Source organism: Rattus norvegicus, chromosome 19 (assembly GCF_021556685.1).
Source record: "Rattus norvegicus strain SHRSP/BbbUtx chromosome 19, alternate assembly SHRSP_T2T, whole genome shotgun sequence".
In the NCBI taxonomy this organism is placed as follows: Eukaryota; Metazoa; Chordata; class Mammalia; order Rodentia; family Muridae; genus Rattus; species Rattus norvegicus.
In genome coordinates, this window is record NC_141552.1 from 11055748 (window position 1) to 11078439 (window position 22692).

Genomic DNA, 22692 nt, shown 5'->3' on the forward strand with positions numbered 1-22692 from the left:
GCGACCCGCTAGGGGCGGTGGCCCGCCCCGAGTCCGCCGAGGCTCTTCCGCGCCGGCAGGGGCAGCAGCGGGAGCGGCGCGGGGCGGAGCGGCGCGAGCAGCCAGGAGCGGCCCGGCCCGGCCCGGCGCGGCGGCGGCGGCAGCGGCAGCGGCAGCGGCGGCGGCAGCGACGCCAGAGCCCGTGGGCGCCGTTCTCGAGGCCGCCGCAGGCGCCTGGCCGCAGCGCGGGGAGCCTCGGGCGCCGGAGCCCGCCGCCGCCGCCATGCCGCTGCTCTTCCTCGAGCGCTTCCCGTGGCCCAGCCTCCGCACTTACACGGGCCTCAGCGGCCTGGCCTTGCTGGGCACCATCGTCAGCGCCTACCGCGCCCTCAGCCAGCCCGAGGACGGGTCGGGCGAGCCGGAGCCGCTAACGGCCCCACTGCAGCCCGAGGCGCTCGCGCCGGCGCGCCTGACCCCCGGCGGCCCCCGGGTCCGCGACGTGGCCCAGTACCTGCTGTCGGACAGCCTGTTCGTGTGGGTGAGCGAGGCTGCGGGCCGGGCGCGGGGGCGGGCGGGAGCCGCCATGTCACCCATTATCCGCAGGGGGGCGTGGCCGGGCCCTGACCCCGACTGAGGCTAGACTGGCCCTCGCGTGGGGCTCGAGGCCGAGCGGCGCTGCGAGCGTGGCGGGCCGCGTAGTGAAGGTGTCCGGCTGCGAAGAACAGCCGAGGCAAGGGCGGTGGGGCCCGCGGACTCCAGGGCGGCGGGGCGCAGCGACCCGAGGCAGTGAGGAGCCCGGACAAGTCGGGTCCAGCTCGGCGTCGTTGGGGGAGGATTGCGGATGAAGAGGGGGCCCAGAGTTAGGGGGGACATTTTACTCTTCACAAAACAACTTCGAAATGTTGCTATTTGGCAATGGATTAGCCCCGGTGGACGCTAAGCAAACAGACCAGCAACATCCTTTTTTTCTTTTTCACGACGGTTCGTGTCTGTTCCCTTTTGACAGAAGGCAGCAAAACATTCGGATTGGTGTGGCAGCTCTTCCTTTGCGATCCATTTTAAAACAAGGGTTCTGGTTTGTCTGCCGGTGCGAGATAAGCAACGTTCACATGGCACAAGTACTGGCTTCGTTTATTACATCATTTTAGGCTGGGCAGATCTGAGAAAATTTTGCTCTCACCTTGCACTTGAGTGCCTCTTCTACGAAACCCTCAGAAATATGAAAAGTTGCTCCAGGATTTAAAAATTATCACTTGGATTTCCTACGGCTTGGTGGGTTCTCGTCCCCTTGCTCGGCTTCTAGAGTAGGCTGCAAATGACTGAGGGGTTAATGTTCCAAGTTTGTAGAACTAAACGCATCTCATTTGTTGTAATTATTCCCACTGTGCTTCATCAGGAAGCAATGGGATTTGTGAAAATCGTGGGCTGTAGATTAGGCCTCCTGGTCCTTTGGTACATAGTTTATAGAAGGCAGTGAAGGGTGAAGTTCCCCTTTCTCTACTCCTGTGAAAAGACGAACTGTTCATCTTTAGGATAAGAAACTTAGAATTGTGCCTTTCACAAGGGTGAAGACTATACTGTAGGTAGTCTTTGATACCTTGTTTTAAGCCTGAGAGAACAGGAACCATTATTTGTATTAATGAAACAGTCAGTAGTATTGTTTAATGATTTTTTTCCCGTAAGTTTCTTCTTGCAAAACCCATGTTCAAATTCCAAGGTTAATACCTCTCCATAAAACATTAATCTAAGGCCTTTTGGTTTTTTTCTGAGAATTGTCGTTTTTAAGAAACGTTCTCTTTCTTTATACATTCTTCCCTCGTGCAGGTTAATTCCCTCCTTTGAATCCTTGTTCCCCAGTTCTCCATTCGGTTTCCTTCCATCTCCTCTGTGGAGTTTCGGCATGCTTATGTTGGTTGCACAGTGTCTGCCCAGATCTGTCTTGGATGTGCTGTGACCATTGTTTTTCCTTTAGTGTTTACTTTGTGCTCTAACAGCTTCAGCACTCAAAAGGCTTTCCCTGGGCCTGGCAGGAACATTGAGTGACAGTGTGGTGGGCCTTTGTCAAAATGGATGCTTCTTGAGCCCCACCCATAAGCCTTGGACATTAACCACCCCCCCATGACCCCCATAAACACAAACCATTGTCTGCCAACGTCAAGCAAGATAGACAAGAACCTGTCCTTTGTGAGTTGCCAGTGGCAAATCTTACTAGTTGTTCGACTCTCTAGAGCTTGTCTTTGTAGAACACATTGCAGTAGTATCTCGGGAGGGTTGGGATTAGCACAGGCAGAAACAGACCCTTCAGAGGTGCCATTTGCAGCACTCTGGAAGACACAGCTGCCAACAGCACTTCCCCTACCCTTAAATGACTCATATGCAAATAAGGCAAATAAGGCAGCTTATGATAGGTGAACACATAGACACATAGAACACATAGACCCGGTGGGGTTTCTAGGTAGGAGTGCTGTGTGGGGAAGGACCGACTACAGCTTTTCTGGCTTAGAAGGAGACCAGAGGTAAGAGGAGTTGACCCAGTGAGAGACAGGAGGTGAGAAGCCTTTGCGGCTCCCTCTCTCCAGGTGTGGCGCTCAGGCTGACTTGTTGCTTATGACAGCCATCTTTGGTTTGCCACTCCTCTGCCACATGGAGTGAGAAAAGTAGTTGGAATTTCAGAACTGGTTCGGTTAGTTCTAAACTTAAAACTTTTTAGACAGATCCTACAAGTTCATGTTTCAAAGGTCAAAGTAAACAAAGGTGACAGACAGGGAAAGGGAATCTCTGCTCCTTGCACCTGCTTCCCTTTCCGTCTTGTAATTGATGCTGGCCTTAACACAGCCGGTGTCTCAAGTCCTTTACCCAGTTCATTTCTGTGGCTTACGCGTGTATGCATGTGAGCATGCTCTGTTTCACACCTACACCTGCTTTTTATTCTCTCCGAGCTGGATGCTTCTTTGAACTTTTATCTGAAGTTACCTTGACATATCGGTATGTACCCTTCCTGGGCTGATGCTCTCGGCCCCTCCTGTGGATCCACTGGATGCCCGTTGCCCGTTTATGAAGCCTCCAGTGATGGACATGAGCACTCCATTTTTCTGTTCTTGTACAGTGGTCTGGGGAACTTTTTTTTTTTTTTTAGCTTGATTGGATTCTGCCTGTGAAAGAAATTAGTAGTGTGTGTTGTGCAGATAACATTTTAAAATAGCTCCTCACTATTGTCTAAGTGAAGCGGCTGTTCAGATCAGGCTCAGTTTGTTCCGTACTCTGGGGCTTTTGAAGTCTGGGCCGACTTGTCAACTCTGCAGGAGTGTCAGGATTACCTGGAAGGACAGATGCTCCCCTTAGGTTCCTTTGAGCAGCTGAATCTTGTTTTGTTGAGTTTCTTTTTCTTTTCTGGTTTTGGAGACTAAGTCTGGCTGCTTAGTACCGAGTCGTGTGCTGCCCGCTGTTAGTCCCAGAGTGTCTGCCTCAGCCTCCCCAGGGGTAGAGTTACAGGCCTGGGCCACCATACGTGGCTCAGTATATTTTCAGTTGAGAGTGAGAGGTAGGTTACTGTGTTTATTGGGATGACGTAATACCTGTGAAGTTAAAGCTTTTCTCTTTATTTTATAAAGATTTATTTTATGGGTATGAGTGCTTTGCTTACGTATATAAATGTATACTGCACACCTGCCTGGTGCCTTTGGAGGTCAGAAGAAGGCATTGGTTCCTCTGGAACAGGAGTGCCAGATGGCTGTGAGCCATGATGTGTGTGCTGGGAACCAAGTGGGTTCTCTGTAGGAGCAACAAGTGCTTTTAACCACTGAACCATCCCAGCCCCAACACTTTTTTTTTCATAATTAGATGTAGAGTAGTTCATTGTTGAAAATCATTAAAATATTCCAATAGAGCACAATTTAGATCCTTAAAAATATTTTAGTTCTTCCAATCTGTATTGCCTTGGTGTTCTTATAAAGGTTATTTCTTTCTTTTTTTTTTTTCTTCTCTTTTTTTCTTTTTTCTTTTTTTCGGAGCTGGGGACCGAACCCAGGGCCTTGAGCTTGCTAGGCAAGCGCTCTACCACTGAGCTAAATCCCCAACCCCTAGGTTATTTCTTTTTAAATACATTTTCTGCCAGTAGCTTTGTGCTTTCTTTTCCCTCTCCTTCTTCCCTTCTCCCCATTCCTTTCTTTGCTTTGAGACAGGGTCTGGGTAAATGGCCCAGGCCAGTTTTGCAGTCTCGACCTCTTGTTTCAGTCTCTCACATGGCTGGGATTACAGGTCTGTCCCCAGGTGAGGCTCTTTATAGACATGGGGCATTTCACCCCCCCTGCCTCCAAACTGAGTTTCTCTGTGTAGCTGTTGTTGTCCTGGAACTAACTCTGTAGACCAGACCAGTCTAAAACTCACAGAGTGCTGCCTTCCAAGTGCTGGGACTAAAGGCCTGTGTTTCCACTGCCAGGTGACATGCTGATTTTCAAGTCATCCATTTAGATTAAAATAGAAATGTTTAGGTATTGGTGATGGAACCCCAGAGTTATGAGGAACTTTCAGTGTGGTCCCAGCACCCGATGTTAGGCTGCTCACAACTGCCTGTAACTCTAGGTCTAGGAGAATCTGCTATCCCTGACTTCCATGGGCTTTGAGAGTACACAGGCACACATGTGTAATTAATATCAAAGAAAATCTTTATAAAAGAGATTGGGCTGGGAGGATGGCTCAGTAATTGGCTGCTCTTCTAGAGGACCTGGGTTCAATTCCCAGCATTCATGTGGGATCTCACAACTGCCAGTCTGATAATCAACTCCTACACACACACACACACACACACACACACACACACACACACACACACACACACACACACACACACACACACAGAGGCATTCATGCAGGTAAAACACCCAAACACTTAAATAAAATCTCAAAAATAACATTTTAAATAAAATTTCTTTTCAGAAACCTGACAATAAAAATGTTAAGGTGTTGAAGTAGATCTGTAACAGGTGGGCTTCCCTTGTATTTTGCCACTCAGTAGAAACTTCAATCATATAAGTTAGAAGAGATGTCATCAAAACCACAACCCTCATACCACCTCCCTTACCAGGCAAATATGGTATCTTAAAGAAATCGACTGAGCTCTTCCAGCTTGGTTGGAGCATAATTTTTAAAAGCAGGTTTTTTTTGGTTTACATATCATCATTTGAGTTTAAAACACAAATGCAGTGCATTTAGGAATTGCTCAAGGAATGGGGGAAAGCTGGAGACAGGAAGAGCTGACTTTGAACTCCGACTTAGTTTGTCATTACTTCTCTAGCCAAAAAAAAAACCACTGCACCGAGTCATGAAGAAAACTTAGTTTTACTACTTTCAGTTAAGCTTTTTTAAGTTTTTGACTTGAAAAATTATGTATTAAAAAGTTTCTTTGAGGGGCTGGGAAAATGCTTCAGAGTGAAGAGCACTTCCTGCTCTTCCACAAGGCCCTAGTTCAGTCCCATCAGCCTCGTGGTAGTTCACCGTCACACCAAACTGTAGCTTCAGGGAATCCAACACTCTTCTGTCTCCATAGGCACCAGCATACACCTCTCTCTCTCTCTCTCTCTCTCTCTCTCTCTCGCTCTCGCTCTCGCTCTCGCTCTCGCTCTCTCTCACTTAGGCACACAAATGATTTTTCTTAAATCTTTTTTTTAAAGTTAAACTTATACTCCCACTTCCAAAAATCTCTGACATCTTAGAATTAAAGGTGTGAGCTGAAGTGTTTTGAACTAGGTTCTTACATAACCAGTCGAAAAGCTGTAGGATTTTTGATCAACTGTTTTTTTCTACCTGATTAATTGAATGGTTTTCCAATCATGTGACTTTAGACCAGTTAAGTACCAAACAGTAAACCCCAACATACTAGGGGAACTATTTTTGTTTTAATCCTTTAAAAATATCTTACTTCCTGGCCCCAGAACTAAGCACACTTTATTTTTTGTACCGAGTAGGGCTTCCATTATGTGTTCCTCCGCAGGAGTGCGTGGTGGGGAAACAAAGGGAACCTGGAGAGATGGGAGGGAGTTTGCTTTCTTAAAGGACCTTTTCATCATATTCTCTCTTCTCCTCCCCCCTGTCCTTTCCTCCCTCTCCCTCCTCCCTTATAATTTGCTTTTAAAAATAGAGGGGATAGACCAGGTGGGCGTGGTGGCACATGCTTACAGTCCTAGTGCGTAGGACCTGGAGACAGGAGGAAAAGTTCAAGGCCAGTCTTTGGTACATGGGAATCCATCTCAAAACAACAGCAACAGCCAAAGTCAGGGAAAGATGACTGCTGTTTAGGTCTGAAAATACCCATTTTTAAATTATTTTAAAGAAAAAAGTTTTGCCAACAAATGTGGAAGGTAGCCTTTTTTTGGCACTGGTATCCAGAGTATCTTTCCAGTTTGTAGTCCCTCTTCATTACCTGATACTTTTGAGACCATAGTCCTACCCTCCTCCACTTGTCAGGGCAGCATCCTTGAGTTGTGGATTTTACCGATCATGTGACTTTTAGACCAGGTATCCGATAGCTATCTCTCTGGTCTAAAAGTCCATGTGGGAATGAAGGTGCATACTTTTTGTGGTTACTTATTTATCGAGACAGTGTCTGGACTGGGCTTTCAGTCAGCTTGCCCCAGCCTTCCTAGTGTGTGGACTACAGATGTATGCCATCATGCCAAGTTTGTTATATACAGTTTCACAGAGACAATAGAGTTTCCATAGGGTTCTGTCAAATCTGAGGAAGGCAGCCTGCTAGAGGTACCCCATTGGGGCAGGGGTCTAACTCAATGAGCTGTGAAGCCTGTGCTTCTCCTCCCCATGCCTTTCCCCTTTCGCATCAGTAACACTTAGCTTGCTCTGTTAGAAAACTGAAAGGCTCATCAGAAATTGTACACTGTATTTGTGTCTCACCGGAACTAAACTTCCTTTCTTTGGTTTATGTGCAGGTTCTGGTGAATACTGCTTGCTGTGTTTTGATGTTGGTGGCTAAGCTTATCCAGTGTATTGTGTTTGGCCCTCTTCGAGTGAGTGAAAGACAGGTAAGTGAACAGATACTTGCAAAGAAATTTTTAAAATGCTGTCTTATTTCAGACATATAGAAAAGTTTCATGTATATGCAAAGAACTGTTGTACTTCATCCAGATTCATGTGTGTGTGCGTGTTTGAGTGTGTGTGTGTCTGCGCATTCACGTGTCTGTGTGTTGCATATGCACACGGGTGGGCCTGAGTGCACACCTATATTTGGCACGTGTGGAGGAGAACTTTAAGTCTTCCTCTTGTTCTCCATTTTACTTTTTCGGCTGTGCTCTTAATGAACTGGACACTGTCACAAGGGCTTGTAGCTCTGAGCCATCTCCCCAGTCCTTAGAGCCACTTACATAGATTTTCTAATCTATTTGAATTAAGTAGGGGACATTGTATAATTTTACCCCAGGTAGATACTTCAGGATGTGTTTCCCAAGAGTAGAGTTTCCTACTTGGGAAGAGTTTCCCAATGAGATCTTGGTAATCCCAGCCCAAGAATAAGACTAGAGAAGCTAGCTTTGATAAAATATTTTGTTTAGTTGTACTTGGTATAGCTAAGCTATTCCATTATAACTTTTTCTTCATGGTTTGGTTTTGTTGAAACAGGACCTTGCTATGTAGTTCTGCAGGCCTGGAGCTTGCTTTGTAGAGCAGGTTGCCTGTGAACTCAGCAGTCCTCACATCTCAGCTACCCAGTACCGGGATGACTGTCACTTCTGCCTCAGAAGCTCTGTTCTTCGTACTTCATTCTTCAAATTTTCCTTAAAAAATTCCTCCTTCTTCAAAGCTTTGGTTCTTTCTGAGCAGGAAATGGAGCAGGCCAGTGGCTGTCTGTCTGTCTGAGTGCAGCAGCAGTGGCTGTCTGTCTGAGTGCAGCAGCAGTGGCTGTCTGTCTGAGTGCAGCAGCAGTGGCTGTCTGTCTGAGTGCAGCAGCAGTGGCAGGCTGTCTAAGTGCAGCAGCAGTGTCTGTCTGTCTGTCTGTCTGAGTGCAGCAGCAGGCCTTTGATGCTTTGTTTGCTCTGTGCCTAGTGTCAGGTCAAAATTCACGGAAGACATTACCTTCAAGTATTTGAAGCTTTTGCTGTTGGCCAACTCAGCCTTTTCAGTCTAGATCACATCTGTTATGCTTATGTCTGTCAGCTTACTTTATGATGAATGACATCCAGTAGTGTTTATTAAGAACTATTTTGAAGCTGGGTGATGTTGGTGGTGCACACCTTTAATCCCAGCACTCAGGAGGCAGAAGCAGATGGACCTTTGAGTCAACCTGATCTACAGAGTAAGCCCCAGGACAGCCAAGGCTACACAGAGAAACCATGTCTGAACACTCCCTCCCCCCAAAACAGAACTGTTTTACACTAAGAATAAAGAATTGACATAGGTTTGTTCCATGAGTGCTTAAAGTTTAAGAAATAAGAGTGATATTAGAGGCAAGGACACTGAGAACCTAGAGTGGGATAAATGCTGCAGTGTTAAATAGAGGCTTAGGTTGGTGCGAGTTGTCTTCTTTCTTTTTCTTGAGTTTGTTTTTGAAGATTTGGTTATGTGTATGAGTGTTTTACCTACATGTATATAACTGCCTGGTGCCTGTGGAGGCGAGAAGGAGTGGATCCCTAGAACTGGAGTTACAGTTCATGGATGGTTCTTAGGTACCATGTGGGTGCAGGGATGTGAAGTCGTGTCCTCATAAGAGCAGTTACTGCTCAGACACACTCAGCACCTCTCCAGCCAGAGAGTTTTTACAAATATTTAAAACATTTACTGCCTGTTATGGCAGTTTAAAAAGCACTTTACATATACTTACACACACAAACACACTATATATTATATGTATATTCTCTTTAACTTACCAACTATTGTGTGAGACATAGGCTATTATACCAAGACCCACTTTATGACTTGGGAAGTGGAGATGCGTCATGTCAAGGACACCACTGGCAGAGCCAGAAACCACAACAGTGATATTTCAAGGTCTCCTACCTTTCCTGCCCTAGAAACAGATGTTTACCCAGGATTCCAGGTTTACTTTCTTGGGACCTGGTGTTCAGAACCAGGGTCAAACTAGCTGTATACACTGTGTGAGAGTGCAGTGCTGCTCCTGGGCATCTGCCTCTGGTGGGTAGAGCTATAAGACTCAGCCAGTCTCCTGAGTTCACTTTGTTCTCTGAACACAGCATGTGTAGTCAGGGCAGTGTTTGAACTCTCAGAGGAATTCTCTATGTGAGGTCTTGCTGACCTCAAACTCAAGACCCTCCTGCCTCTGCCTTCCAGCTCCAAGTGCAGATCATAGGTATCACCCAGCCACACGCCCAGCTTCAACTTGAGTTTAAATTCGTAAAATGTGTGCAGTCCTTAAAATCATATCTAAGTCTCATGCTTTTGCTGAGCAGTGTGACACATGCTCAGGAGGCAGAGGCAGGCAGAGAGGCAGATCTCTGAGTTTGAGGACAGCCTGGTCTACAGAGTGAGTTCCAGGATAGCCAGAGCTATATAGAGAGATACTGTCTCAAAACAAAACAAAACAAAACAAAACCCAAAAAACAAAAACCAACCAAACAAAAAGTTTTAAGTTCATTCTTACCTTTATCCATCAATAGCTAGGTAATCAGATATTTTAGTATCTGTAACTACTAGAACTCATCTATTGTGTCCCCACCTTTTCCTCTGCCCCAAGAAAGTGATGATTTTTAAGACTGAAAGTTTTTATTGTGTAAAGGAGTGTAAGGGCTCAGCAGTTAGGAGTACTTGTTCTTGCAGTGGACCTGGGTTAGGTTCCCAGAAACCACGTGGTGGCTCACAACCATCTGACTCCAGTCTTGGCTGTTCCAATATTCCTGACCTCCGGGAGCACCAGGCACTCATGTGGTGCAGATACAACACACAGACAACACACGCACACATAACAATTAAAAACATAGCAAAGAAGTCAAAGTCTACTGCTTATGGGACTTTTTACGCAGCTTGTCTAGAAATCAGGTGACAATTGTTAGAAACCATAAAACATTTGTGACCTTTTTTTCAACAGTGCTGAGGTAGAAACTCATTCAAATGTATGTAATTTGATTAAATATTCTGTGGATAGGGGAAAATTAACAATTTGTGTCTGTCACCATTAAGACACTATGCTAATATACCTAGAGAATATTTACTGGCATTGGTAGATTCTCACAAAAATGAGAGATGAGAGAAAACTGTGTAAAAATGAAAATATTTGCATATCAAAGGGAAAAAATAAATATTAAGGACATTATTTTATTTTAATAGTGTTTGTTTTGGTTTTTGTTTTGTTTTATTAGTGCAGGGTCCTGTGCAGCCCAGCTTGGCTTCCCAAGTGCTAGGATTGTAGGCGGATACAACCTAGAGGCATAGATACAGTTTAAATATTTTATTGATTATATACTGGCAAGTAGCCTTTTAATTTTTTCGTTTATTTATTCACTTTACACCCTGATTACAGCCTCTCCTTCCTCTTCTGCCTTTTGATTTTTATTAGTTTTTTGTTTGTGGAGCGTATTTATATGTGTGCACGTTGTGTATGTGAGTATGTATACATGTATTTGCATGTGTGGAGGCCAAAGGTTGACTTTGAAGGACTTTCTCCATTGCTTTGCACTTCTTTTTAAAACAACGTATTTTTGTTTCTATGCTTGCATGAGTTTACTGCACCATAAGCTTTGTGGGTGCTGGGAATGGAACCCAGCCAGATCCTCTGCAGAAGCAGTAAGAGCTCCTAACCAGGAAACATCTCTCTGACCCTTTCCATTTTACTTTCTGAGACAGGCCTCACTGGAGCTGGAGCTCCTCAGTTTGACTAGACTGCTTGGCCAGTGAGCTGCGAGGGGCTGCTGTCTCCGCCCTTCAGAACTGGGGTTACACTGTGCTTCTCCCGCTGGGTTTACTTGGGTGGGAGGGCTCCCAGCTCAGGTCCTCCTGCTGCTTGATAAGCACCTGCTGAGCCGTCCCTGCAGCCACTTCTATATTTTTTGATTGCTTAGAAAGTTTAATCTTTTCTATTTTTTACTGAAGTCTTTAAAAAAATACCGATAACCTTGCTGAACATATAAAATATAAAATAAGGTTTTTTAATGGCTGAAATGTCATAACTGTTTCAGATTACAAGTTTCAGTTCACAGATGACTTTGTCTTACCTCTTCCCATTATGAAATAACTATTTTCCTTGCCTTCTGCACAGAGTGTGCTGTAGGCTGCTTTCATGTTGTTAACATGTACTAAGTTGACTTGGTATGCTGGAGCTCACCGTTATAAACTTTTTCCTTTTTAGCATCTCAAAGACAAGTTTTGGAATTTTATTTTCTACAAGTTCATTTTCATTTTTGGAGTGCTGAATGTCCAGACTGTGGAGGAGGTGGTGATGTGGTGTCTCTGGTTTGCTGGACTTGTTTTCCTGCATCTGATGGTCCAGCTCTGCAAAGACCGCTTTGAATACGTGAGTTTTTGGCCAGCCTCTTTCTTTTCTCAGTCACATATGTGTGCTAGGTTTGACATGAATTGCAGTGTGAGAAAGTCACAGGATTGCACGTCACGGGCAGCTCTAAGGACTGCTAGTTTAGTTATGGCCTGTTTCCTGAGGAACTTCTGCCTGCAGCGGTAGGATGCCTGTTTTTAGGGAGCTCCCTCACCTCCATCCCCCAACCCTACAGCCACTCCTAGCCTTGTCTTAGATCAGAGTGTGAAGGAGCCTTAATGAGTACCCTGTATACAACCTGAGCTCTTCTGGAGGCTTCCGGCTTAGTCTTCTCCCGTCTTTCTTCTCTTGCCCTGGCTGGTGGAGCTTTCTTTCTCACTGGTTATACTGTTCTTGGGTCCAGACTGAGTGAGCTGCCTCTGCTTCCCATCTGGCTGTAAGATCTGCCTGAGACTTCGTCAGACTGTGCCTGTGAGCACCTCACACAGGCTGAGGTAATCATGTCTGAAGCAGCCTCCCAGTTGAGCCCACTCTAGGACCTTGTGTCCCGCTCTTCAGTCAGTGTTCATGGAGATGGCCTTGCAGGTCTTTGTGAGTTGATCTTTCTCTTGAAGGCTTTCTTTCTTTTCCAGTTCCCATTCTTACAGATAGGAGCTGCTAGCCTTCCTTTCTGGGCCGATTGTAGCCAGCATCCAGTACAGCGGTAGTTATAGCTCCAGGTTTCCTTTCCAGGCGTTTACTTGTCCTTGTCTAGTATCAACATACCAGGCTCCCGATTCCTTTCCCTTGTCCTACCCTAACAGGCTAGGCCTCCAAGTGAATTCTGCAAGACAAGCAGAAACACAGCAGAAAAGGACACTGTTCTGAGTCCTATAAAATGTTAGTTAATTGAGTATCCTTCTAGAGATTGTAATCTCATGGTAGGGGGGACACTGGAGAATATGAAATGGAAATGTAGTGCATATCATGTCTGGGAAATTAAATGATAAAGATCTATAAATCTCAGCTCGTGTATTTAGGTCACAGTAGAATTTGGGCTTTTTTGTTAGTAGGGTGTTCCAAGCAAAGACACCAAGCTTGATCTTGAATTCTGAGGGCAGTTGCCATGGTGGAGGAATGAACTCACTGTCTGTCTGTCCTGCCCCTTTCAGCTTTCCTTTTCTCCCACCACACCGATGAGCAGCCATGGGAGAGTCCTGTCCCTGCTGATTGCTATGCTGCTCTCCTGCTGTGGACTTGCAGTTGTCTGCTGCGTCACAGGCTACACCCATGGCATGCACACCTTGGCTTTCATGGCTGCAGAGGTAAGGTGCCAGGCACAGGCTGTCTCTGATTAGATTACTAAACATGTTCAAGACCAGAGGGTGGATGGTATTGCTTTAAAAGATATTTGGTCTTTGACTTTAACTGGCATTTACTGTTTTCCCACTTTCATTGGGTGCTGGTACTGAATGCTTTTATATAACTTATTTCATATAACCCTTGGAGATTCATTTTTCTCAACAATTCAAGACTAGGGGCTGGGTTGGCAGGTAAGAGCACTGTGCAAGCATGAGGCCCTGAGTTTGAATCCCAGCACCATGGTGAAAAGCTAGGTGTGGCTGTGTGCACATGCTATGAGCCTAGTGCTGTGTGGAGCAGGGGCGGGCGTGCTGGGTTTGCTTGGTAGGCTGGCTCTGAGCTCACAGAGAACCTTGTTTCAGGACAGTAAGACAAAGGTAGACAGAGCAGAATACCTGGCACCCTTGTTCGGCCTCCATGTACACGTAGAACGTGCTAGGGATTGTTGTGGGAACTTTTTTTTTTTTTCAGAGCTGGGCATTAAATGTAGGATTTTGACATCCTGGGCAAGTCCTCTACCACTGGTCCACAGCTCAGCAGGAATCATTTCAAATTCTTTACACATTTGATTCCTTATTAATTCTGCTCATGGTAGAGGAGGAGACCCTGAAGCCTAGTGTGTGAACTGTTTGAGGTTTCAGAATGGCAAATGCAATTCAAGTACTCTTCCTCTAGAGTAGGAAAAGCAGTGTTTTCACGATATAAAAGAAATGGTTTGTGGTGAATATTTATTATAATTTTTAGAGCCAAATAAAAATTTATATAATTATTTAAACTATGTTTATTACTTTAAAGGGGTGTGTGTGTGTGTATGTGTGTGTGTGTGTGTGTGTGTGTGTGTGTGTATGTATGCACGTGTGTGTTGCTGGAGATTGATCTTAGGGCTTTCTGTCATGATAGGCAAGAGTTGTCTCTAGTCCTCTATGAATTTTATTATTATTTATTTATTTATTTAGAGAGTTGGTCTCATTATGCAGCTCTGGCTGGCCTGGAACTCTATGTAGTTCAGACTGGACTCAAACTTACAGAAATCTGGGGTTTCCTCTTTTGTCTTTAATATCCTGAGGCTGAGTCCAGTGAGTGCTTCTTGCACACTCACAGATGTGGGCTATCCTCCCTAAATATTTAAAAATAAAATACTTCTAAAAACTTAAAGAAGATACCATTTTTCTTAAAGATAATCATTTTTCTCTGGTAGAAACCCAATTAAAAATTAAAGATGTTTATTTTTCATATGTTGGTGTTTTGTCTATGTATGTGCGCCATTTGTGTGCAGTGCCTGTGGAGGCCGTGCGTGCAGTGCCTGTGGAGGCCGTGTGTGCAGTGCCTGTGGAGGCCGTGTGAGCAGTGCCTGTGGAGGCCGTGTGAGCAGTGCCTGTGGAGGCCGTGTGAGCAGTGCCTGTGGAGGCTGTGCGTGCAGTGCCCGTGGAGGCCGTGCGAGCAGTGCCCGTGGAGGCTGTGTGAGCAGTGCCCGTGGAGGCCGTGTGTGCAGTGCCCGTGGAGGCCGTGTGTGCAGTGCCCGTGGAGGCCGTGTGTGCAGTGCCCGTGGAGGCCGTGTGAGCAGTGCCCGTGGAGGCTGTGTGAGCAGTGCCCGTGGAGGCCGTGTGAGCAGTGCCCGTGGAGGCCATGTGTGCAGTGCCCGTGCAGGCCGTGTGTGCAGTGCCCGTGGAGGCTGTGTGAGCAGTGCCCGTGGAGGCTGTGTGTGCAGTGCCCGTGGAGGCTGTGTGTGCAGTGCCCGTGGAGGCTGTGTGAGCAGTGCCCGTGGAGGCTGTGTGAGCAGTGCCCGTGGAGGCTGTGTGAGCAGTGCCCGTGGAGGCCGTGTGTGCAGTGCCCGTGGAGGCCGTGTGTGCAGTGCCCGTGGAGGCCGTGTGTGCAGTGCCTGTGGAGGCCGTGTGAGCAGTGCCTGTGGAGGCCGTGTGTGCAGTGCCTGTGGAGGCCGTGTGTGCAGTGCCTGTGGAGGCTGTGTGAGCAGTGCCTGTGGAGGCTGTGTGTGCAGTGCCTGTGGAGGCTGTGTGAGCAGTGCCTGTGGAGGCTGTGTGAGCAGTGCCTGTGGAGGCTGTGTGAGCAGTGCCTGTGGATGCTGTGTGTGCAGTGCTTGTGGAGGCTGTGTGAGCAGTGCCTGTGGAGGCTGTGTGAGCAGTGCCTGTGGAGGCTGTGTGTGCAGTGCCTGTGGAGGCTGTGTGAGCAGTGCCTGTGGAGGCTGTGTGAGCAGTGCCTGTGGAGGCTGTGTGAGCAGTGCCTGTGGAGGCTGTGTGAGCAGTGCCTGTGGAGGCTGGAAGAAGGCGTTGGGTCCTTTGGGACTGGAGTTGGAGTTGGGAGCTGCCATGGGTGCTGGGCACTGAGCACTGATCCCTGGAAGAGCAGCATACTCTCCAGCACCCAAGCCCAGAGGTTTTGTCTTAAATCTTTTTCTAGATTTATTTAGTATATTTTTTATGTGTCCAAGTGTTTTGCCTGCATGTATGTATGTGTTGCATGTACATCCCTCTTGCTGTCAGAGGTCAGAAGAGGACATTGGACCTCCTTAAACTGGAATCCCAGAGGCCTATGAACCACCTTGTGGGTTCTGAGATCCAAACCTAGATCCTCTGCAAGGGCAGCGAGTTCTCGTGACCTCCGAGCCATCTCTTCAATATGTTTGTGCTCTTTATGTTCCATAAGTAATATGTCAGCTTTTCTTCAGCCAAATACCAACTTGGTAATTACTTTTACCTGTAATTGCTAGTTGGAAAAATGAAATATACTGGATACTTTTAATTTTACTCTCTACAGTTTGAGTTATCTTCGGTAAGCTGCTAGCTGAAATTATTAAATGGAAAATTCTGGAAATAACAGTTCTTAAGTTTTGGTTTTTTGGTGCTGCATTTAATCTCCGTGTATGTGCACTCTCCTACTCAGCTTCTCCACTTAGCCCCACAGTATATAAGCTGTACGTTCTGCACTATCCTTGAGGAGCAGAATGACTCGGGTGCTGTGCTGCCTGGAGCATGAGTCATTTATTGGTTAGGACGTCCATTTGCACATGCTGCTCGCCTGCTGATCATTTACTGACCGGTTTACTTATTTGATCACCTACAGCAGTGTCCTAATGCTTGTGTTTGAGTGTCCTGGTTACTTTAATGTCGCTGTGATAAAATCGTCAACAAACCCACTTAAAGGAGAAAGGCTTTATTTTGGTTTATAGTTCCTGATGTAGTCCATCTTGGCAGGGAAAACATGGCAGCAGGAGCGGGGAGCTGGCTCGTCACATTATATTTGCCCTGAAGAAGCAGAAAGCCATGACTGTATGCTGCTGCTCAGTTGTCCTCTAGCTATACAGTCCAGGATCCCAGCTGGGATGGTGGACAGATCCGATGGACGGGTCTTTCTCCCTCAGTTAACCTAATTCATATACCCCCAAAAGCATGCTTAGAGACCCATCTCCTAGGGGTTCCAGCTGACAGAATAATCTCTATCTGCTTAATAATGATCATAGTGTACAAGAACAGTGAGGCAGAGGAATCACTAGGAGTAAACCAGGACAGGTTACCTATATTATAATATGGCAATGCATTAGGACATACAGGAAAAAAAGATACACACACACACACACACACACACACACACACAAACACACACACACACATAAACACACATACATAAACACACATATATAAAATATGCTTTTAATCCCCGTGCTTGGGAGGCAGAGACAGGCTGATCTCTGTGAGTTCAAGGCCTGTCTGATCTGTTGTTGTTTAAATATTGGCTGGCGCTCTCCCGATAAAGTACACCAAACCAACATGGTTCCACGTGGAGAGATTTAATGGAAGAACAAGACAAGGGGAAGGGGCAAGAGAAAGAAGAGAAAAAGAGAGAAGAGAAGAGAGAGAGAGAGGGCAGAAGAAATCTGCCTTTTATTTGGAATGTGACATAACTACTCCCAGGTGGAGTTGGGAATTGAACCAAAAGCTTTACTGGGAACGTATGGCCATTGCCATGGCAGCAGTGACCAAATGGTGTCACTGTTGGAGGGAAAGGCAAGGAAAAAAAGATACACACACACACACACACACACACACACACACACACACACCACACACATACCACACACATATACATAAAATATGCTTTTAATCCCCGTGCTTGGGAGGCAGATACCAATATGGTCTATTTAGTGAATTCCAGGATACCATGTCTGAAAAAAGAGGAAAGAAAGAAACAACATAACCTCCTTTGGATAAGAGAGAGTATGTAGTAGACATACTGAAGCTACTTGTTTATTGTCAAAACACATTAGGGGTGAATATTTAGGAATTTGTTAGAAGCAAGGTTAAAGTTTATTTTTGCCCAGTAGTATTCAATTTAGAGTATATGTAGTACCAATATAATCAGCAAAGGGGCCAGAGCTGGAGCGGTGACTCAGCGGTTAAGAGCCCTCACTGTTCTTTCAGTGACACAGGTTTCATTCCCAGCCACCCACACGGAAGCCTTCAGCTGTCCTTAACTCTAGTTCCAGGATTCCTACACCCTGGTGATGGTCAAGGGCACCAGGCACGCATGTGGTATGCATCATGCATATAAAATAAATATTATAATTTTTTTAAATTAGGAAAACATTTAAGTACTTAGAGAAAATACACTCAGTTGAATATGAATGTGTGAAAGTATGGAGTAAATGTGTTTCCTCTTTAAAAGACCTATTTAAAACATACATATAGTAATTAGATTCCTTAAGTATTTTATTACAAAGTATTATTTGGATGATATTCTTACTTGCTCTTTTTCCTGATTAACTTTCAGTTCATAGTCTGCCAAACTTAGAAAAAGATATACCTAAAAATAAACAAATTTAAAGTAGGGTGAGTGGCTGGGTGTGGTGCATGCATATATTTACAATCCTAGAATCCAGGGAGAGCTCTGAGCTTGAAGTCAGCATGGTGTACATACATAGCTTCAGGCCAACTAAGACTACATAGTGAGGCCTTGTTTCAAGAAACAAACAACTTTACGTCACCTTTTTAGTCAATACTCAGGCAGTATACATTGGCTTTGAACTCCTGTTCTGGGGTTGAAGAAATAGTTCTTAAGATCTGTTTCTAGTTAAAAAAAGTAGCATGAGAGTCTTATTTGGGGTTTGATTCCTTTGTTCTTCCTTGTTCTGGTCAATGAAGGAGGCAGAAGCTTGAGGACAGAGAGGCTGTGCCCATGTAGGACAGTTGTAGGTGACGTGCAGTTGGCAATACAGGGTCACCCCAGTCAGATACCCTTTTAGGTAACCAATCATGGTAACGCGGAGTCTTGTCAGATAGAAGTGGTTGGTTGACACTTGGGATGGACCTCATCATTGCACAAGGCTTTCCCAGGAGGTGGGCAGGGTGGGCTGTTTCATGGCTGTCAACTGGAAAAAGCTCAGAGCGAGCTGCTCTCCTGGGTTAGAAGACATTCCTCACCAACTGGGGGTGATAAACTTGGCCAGTCTCTTTTCACCTTGTTTGCTTTTAGAAACAGATTTTTAATTAAGCTAAGATGTATTTCTCTTTTTGCAGTCTCTTCTTGTGACTGTGAGGACAGCTCATGTGATTTTAAGGTGAGTAGAGACGTTGGAGGGGTGGTTGACATTTACACTTGCTCAGTTGACTTTGAGATGCAGTAGTGTTAAGTATATAAGCGTGACTAAACTATACCATGTGTAAGTGGGATTTACTTGTAATAAATAGGGGGTTGGGGATTTAGCTCAGTGGTAGAGCGCTTGCCTAGCAAGCGCAAGGCCCTGGGTTCGGTCCCCAGCTCCGGAAAAAAAAAAAAGACTTGTAATAAATAGTAAGTTAATTAACATGATTTCTCCTTTTCTGTCTATATTGTAGATATGTAATTCACCTCTGGGACCTCAACCATGAAGGGACCTGGGAAGGAAAGGGAACCTATGTGTATTACACCGATTTTGTCATGGAGCTCATGCTCCTGTCCCTGGACCTCATGCACCACATTCACATGCTGGTGAGTTCCCCCAGAGAGAGAAAGAGGGAGAGGGAGAGGGGGAGGGGGAGGGAGGGAGAGGGGGAGGGGAAGGGAAGGAGAGGGGGAGGGGGAGGGAGAGAGAGAGACAGACAGAGAAAGGAGAGACAGAGACAGAGAGAGAGAGACAGATAGACAGAGAAAGGAGAGACAGAGGGAGGGAGAGAGGGAGAGAGAGAGACAGACAGACAGAGAAAGGAGAGACAGAGACAGAGAGGAGAGAGGAGAGAGAGAGAGAAGAGAGAGTGAGCGTGCATGAGCGCAGGGCTGAGGTTTTCAAGACAGGAGCCCTGGTTTTGTACATTTGAACAATGAAATCCTCACGTTAATGTGAAGACCCCTTTAAGAGACTGGAGTGTGGTTGGGCAGCCCTCATCCTTTGGCAGCTGGATGGAAAGCAGTGCTGTGGGGCTGCTCTGGGTGGTGCATGCCCAGCTCAGGAGGTGAGTGCTGGGCTAGGAGACTTAGTTAACTGCTGACCAGTCAGTAGAGCATTCCTAGAGCAGGGTAAAGGGGACCTCTCCTATAGCACCTGTGGCTTTCCTACTGAACACCTGCACTTTAGAGGTAATGGGAAGGAATTCTTACTGCTCTTACCTTCTTCTGGATTTATGTTTTTTACCTTTGTAATTAAAATCAAAGTCTTTGAACTGAAAACTACCTCATTAAATTGATGTGTCAGAAAGAACTTGTGAAGAAAAGGCAAGGGAATCATCAAGCCAAGGTCAGCCTGGGTGTATACTGAGGCCTTGTCTCAGATACCAAGGACTGGCTGGGGATGAGGCTAAGGGAAGAGCACTCGCCTGCAGGATATTCAGCACCGTAGGAAGGGAACGTAAGTCTCTGACGGGTAGAAAAATCTAACTAATAATGGTAAGAATCAGTATAGTAATGCGCAGTTCATAAACTCGTCACAGAAACGTTTAAAAGGTACTGGGACACCACATTTATAAGTGTACTTTTTGAAGATGAAAAAATTTAACATTTTGCTTTATTTTTTAACTTTATAAATTTTATTATAAAAAACTTACAAATAAACACTACACTCTAAATAAAGACCCAAAGTCTATATAACTTAATGTATGTACGTATATGTATATGTGTATGTAAGTTTGTATGATTAGACATCTTTTTACATTAAGCTTTTAAATTTCAAGCTAATTACTCAGGAATGGCGACAGTGGGATGGATACATAGACTGAAGAGCCAGGTGTATTGTTTAGGGCAATCAAATAAGTACATGCATTTATTTACCAAGAGATTGTTCTATTTCCCTTTCACTCACTTTAAAGAGCCTCTGTTGTACATGTACCTTCATTACTAGCGTGTGTGTGTGTGCGTGCGTGTGCGTGTGTGTGCACGTGTGTGTATGTGCGAGTGTGCGAGTGTGTGTGTGGTTTGTGTACGTTAGTGTATGTGTGTGCTCACCTGCACACAGATGTGTGTATGGATCCATGTGTGGAGTCAAAGGGTGAGGTGAGGTGTTTTCCTCTGCTGTTCTCTACTTTATATTCTGAAACAGGTTTCCTCACTGAATCTGGAATTATACTGCTCAGTGAATTTCAGAGCTGTCCTGGCTTCATCCTTCCAGCTCTGCGGTTACAAATGTGCTTGGTTACACCTGTGTGGTGTGGTGTTGTGTTGTGTTTTGTATAGCCTTGGCTGTCTTGGAACTCTGTCGGTAGACAGGCCAGCCTCGAACACACACAGGTCTTCCAGCCTCTGTCTCCCAAGTGCTAGGATTAACTGACTGGCTCAGGCCTGGCTTTTTATATGGGTGCTAGAGATCCTAACTCATCCTCTTACTCATTTACTCAGCATTGAGCTGTGTCCTTAGCCCCTCACATGTATTTTCATTGTATGTTTTACTTCCCTCTCTCTCTGCTCAGTTATTTGGCAACATCTGGTTATCTATGGCTAGCCTGGTCATCTTTATGCAACTTCGCTACCTGTTCCATGAGGTACAGCGCAGGATCCGCCGCCACAAGAACTATCTGCGAGTGGTAGGAAACATGGAAGCCAGGTAAGAAAGTATGGCTTTCTTTTCGAGATCACATAGAACCTCTTGCTGGAATGTGGGAGGGTTCCAGAGATACAAGGTTCTTATTTTTAGTCATTGTTGTTGTTGCTTAGTGGAAGCTCCTGGGGTCTTCTGACGTGTGTTTTGGGAAGGTGTGTCTTGCTTACAGTTTACATGTATGTTTCTGTGTTTTGGGAAGATGTGTCTTGCTTACAGTTTACATGTATGTTTCTGTGTTTTGGGAAGGTGTGTCTTGCTTACAGTTTACATGTATGTTTCTGGAAGTGGCTCCTCTCTCACTGCAGACTTTCACTGTCAGCTCCGGGCTGACTGAAACCAGAAGTGCAGGATTAGTGGGCACTCTTTTTGCTTCTTAGGGACAGTTTGGATCTCTGGGGGTTTGGGTCCTCTGATATTTCCATAAATGTCATGAATGTGTCACTGACAGGTGCCACTGTTTCTACAGTCAGTTTTGTGCTGAACTCACTTGGTTTTTTAAGAACTATGAAGAATAAAAGTAATGTTTTCCCTCGACCAGTTTTGCCCTGTGGTTGTGCCATCGTAGTGGTTGTGTGTATAATGCGGTGTCTTGGGCTGTGTGAAGGTAATGGGTTCTTCCCGGCCTGCTGTGTGTGGGCCTGCTGTGTGCTCTGCAGGTTTGCCGTTGCCACTGCAGAGGAACTAGCCGTCAACAATGATGACTGCGCCATCTGCTGGGACTCCATGCAGGCTGCGAGGAAGCTGCCCTGTGGACATCTTTTTCACAAGTAGGAGCTGTGTGCAGGGAGTTCGGGAGTGGGTTTCTCTCCTGGGAATGTGAGTGCTTTTTCTGTGGGTTTGAGTATAATCCCAGTAGTGGAGCAGGAATGTTACCTCAGCCTGGCCTTGCTGTTGATGTTGCTTGGAGCCTGTGACTAGCCTTTTTTAAAAAAAACAAAAAAACAAAAAAAACCTCCTGAACCTTTTCTTTTTATTTGCCTTAAGATGGTTCTTTACCCACATTTGCCAATTTAATTTCTATTTATTAGCTTTCTTCAAAATTTTTCCCATTTTAAATTCTAGAGAACTGGGTTGAAATGGAACCAGACCAAGAACGCTCCAGTGATCCATAGCAAAGGTCACAGGCTAGGCCCTTCCAAAGCTCCAAGAGTGGAGAGATCTCATGGTCCAGAGATAGCAAGACTGTTTAAGCTAAATAATTTTGTGCATGGATATTTTGTGCATGAATTTAAGCTAAATAATTTTGTGCATGGATTTAATATTTTGCTACTAATAGATTTATAGGTACCCTGTGACTTTTTGACTATTGAATTTTTTTTTAAATCTTATCACCTTTAGTTTTTCCTTTTTAGAAGGGCTTTGGAGCTGGAGTTAACAGTGTCCTGACAGTTTATGTGTTGGGATGCTGTGTGTGTTGGGATGCTGTGTGTGTTGGGATGCTGTGTGGAGCTGTGGGCTAAGACAGAAATGACAGATGAGGTCTTGGTTTGTGGAGTCTGCGGTCTAATGTAGGAGTAGAACATGAGTTAGCAGGCACATCTAGAATGTGAAAGTCTAATAGACATGTATGTTTTAGAGAAACAGGGCTCTGAAGTGGTGGTGCAGGCCTTTAATCCCAGCACTCAGGAGGGAGAGGAATCTCTGAGTTCAAGGCCAGACTGATCACAGAGTGAGTTCCAGAATAGCCAAGGCTACACAGGGAAACCCTGTCTCAAAACACTAAGGAGGGAAGGCAGGCAGGAAGGGGAGAACGAGCAGTAACAAAGGAATCTGATTCAGATTAGGAGGAAGTAACTTTAGTGAGAACCGAAGGAAGAGCAGCAGGTCAGAGGTCAGGAAGGGTGTAAAATGGGAGGCACAAGGAGCAGCCCCAGCAGAGGGGAAAGGTGCTGTGGTGGTGGAAATAGAT

At 45.5% G+C, this 22692-nt stretch overlaps 1 protein-coding gene across 2 annotated transcripts in view; it reads left to right on the forward strand.

Annotated features, from left to right (window-relative positions):
- Positions 1 to 38: 38 nt before the first annotated feature.
- Positions 39 to 22692, forward strand: part of Amfr (autocrine motility factor receptor) — a 35819-nt gene continuing 13165 nt past the window's right edge. The window contains 8 exon segments of one of the 2 annotated variants that reach the window (NM_001427144.1): positions 39 to 517; positions 6921 to 7013; positions 11282 to 11446; positions 12577 to 12729; positions 18295 to 18335; positions 18613 to 18745; positions 20653 to 20786; positions 21440 to 21550. In NM_001427144.1, the coding sequence (NP_001414073.1) occupies positions 263 to 517; positions 6921 to 7013; positions 11282 to 11446; positions 12577 to 12729; positions 18295 to 18335; positions 18613 to 18745; positions 20653 to 20786; positions 21440 to 21550 (1085 nt within the window). In that variant the 5' untranslated portion in view covers positions 39 to 262. 2 annotated transcript variants of the gene reach the window in all.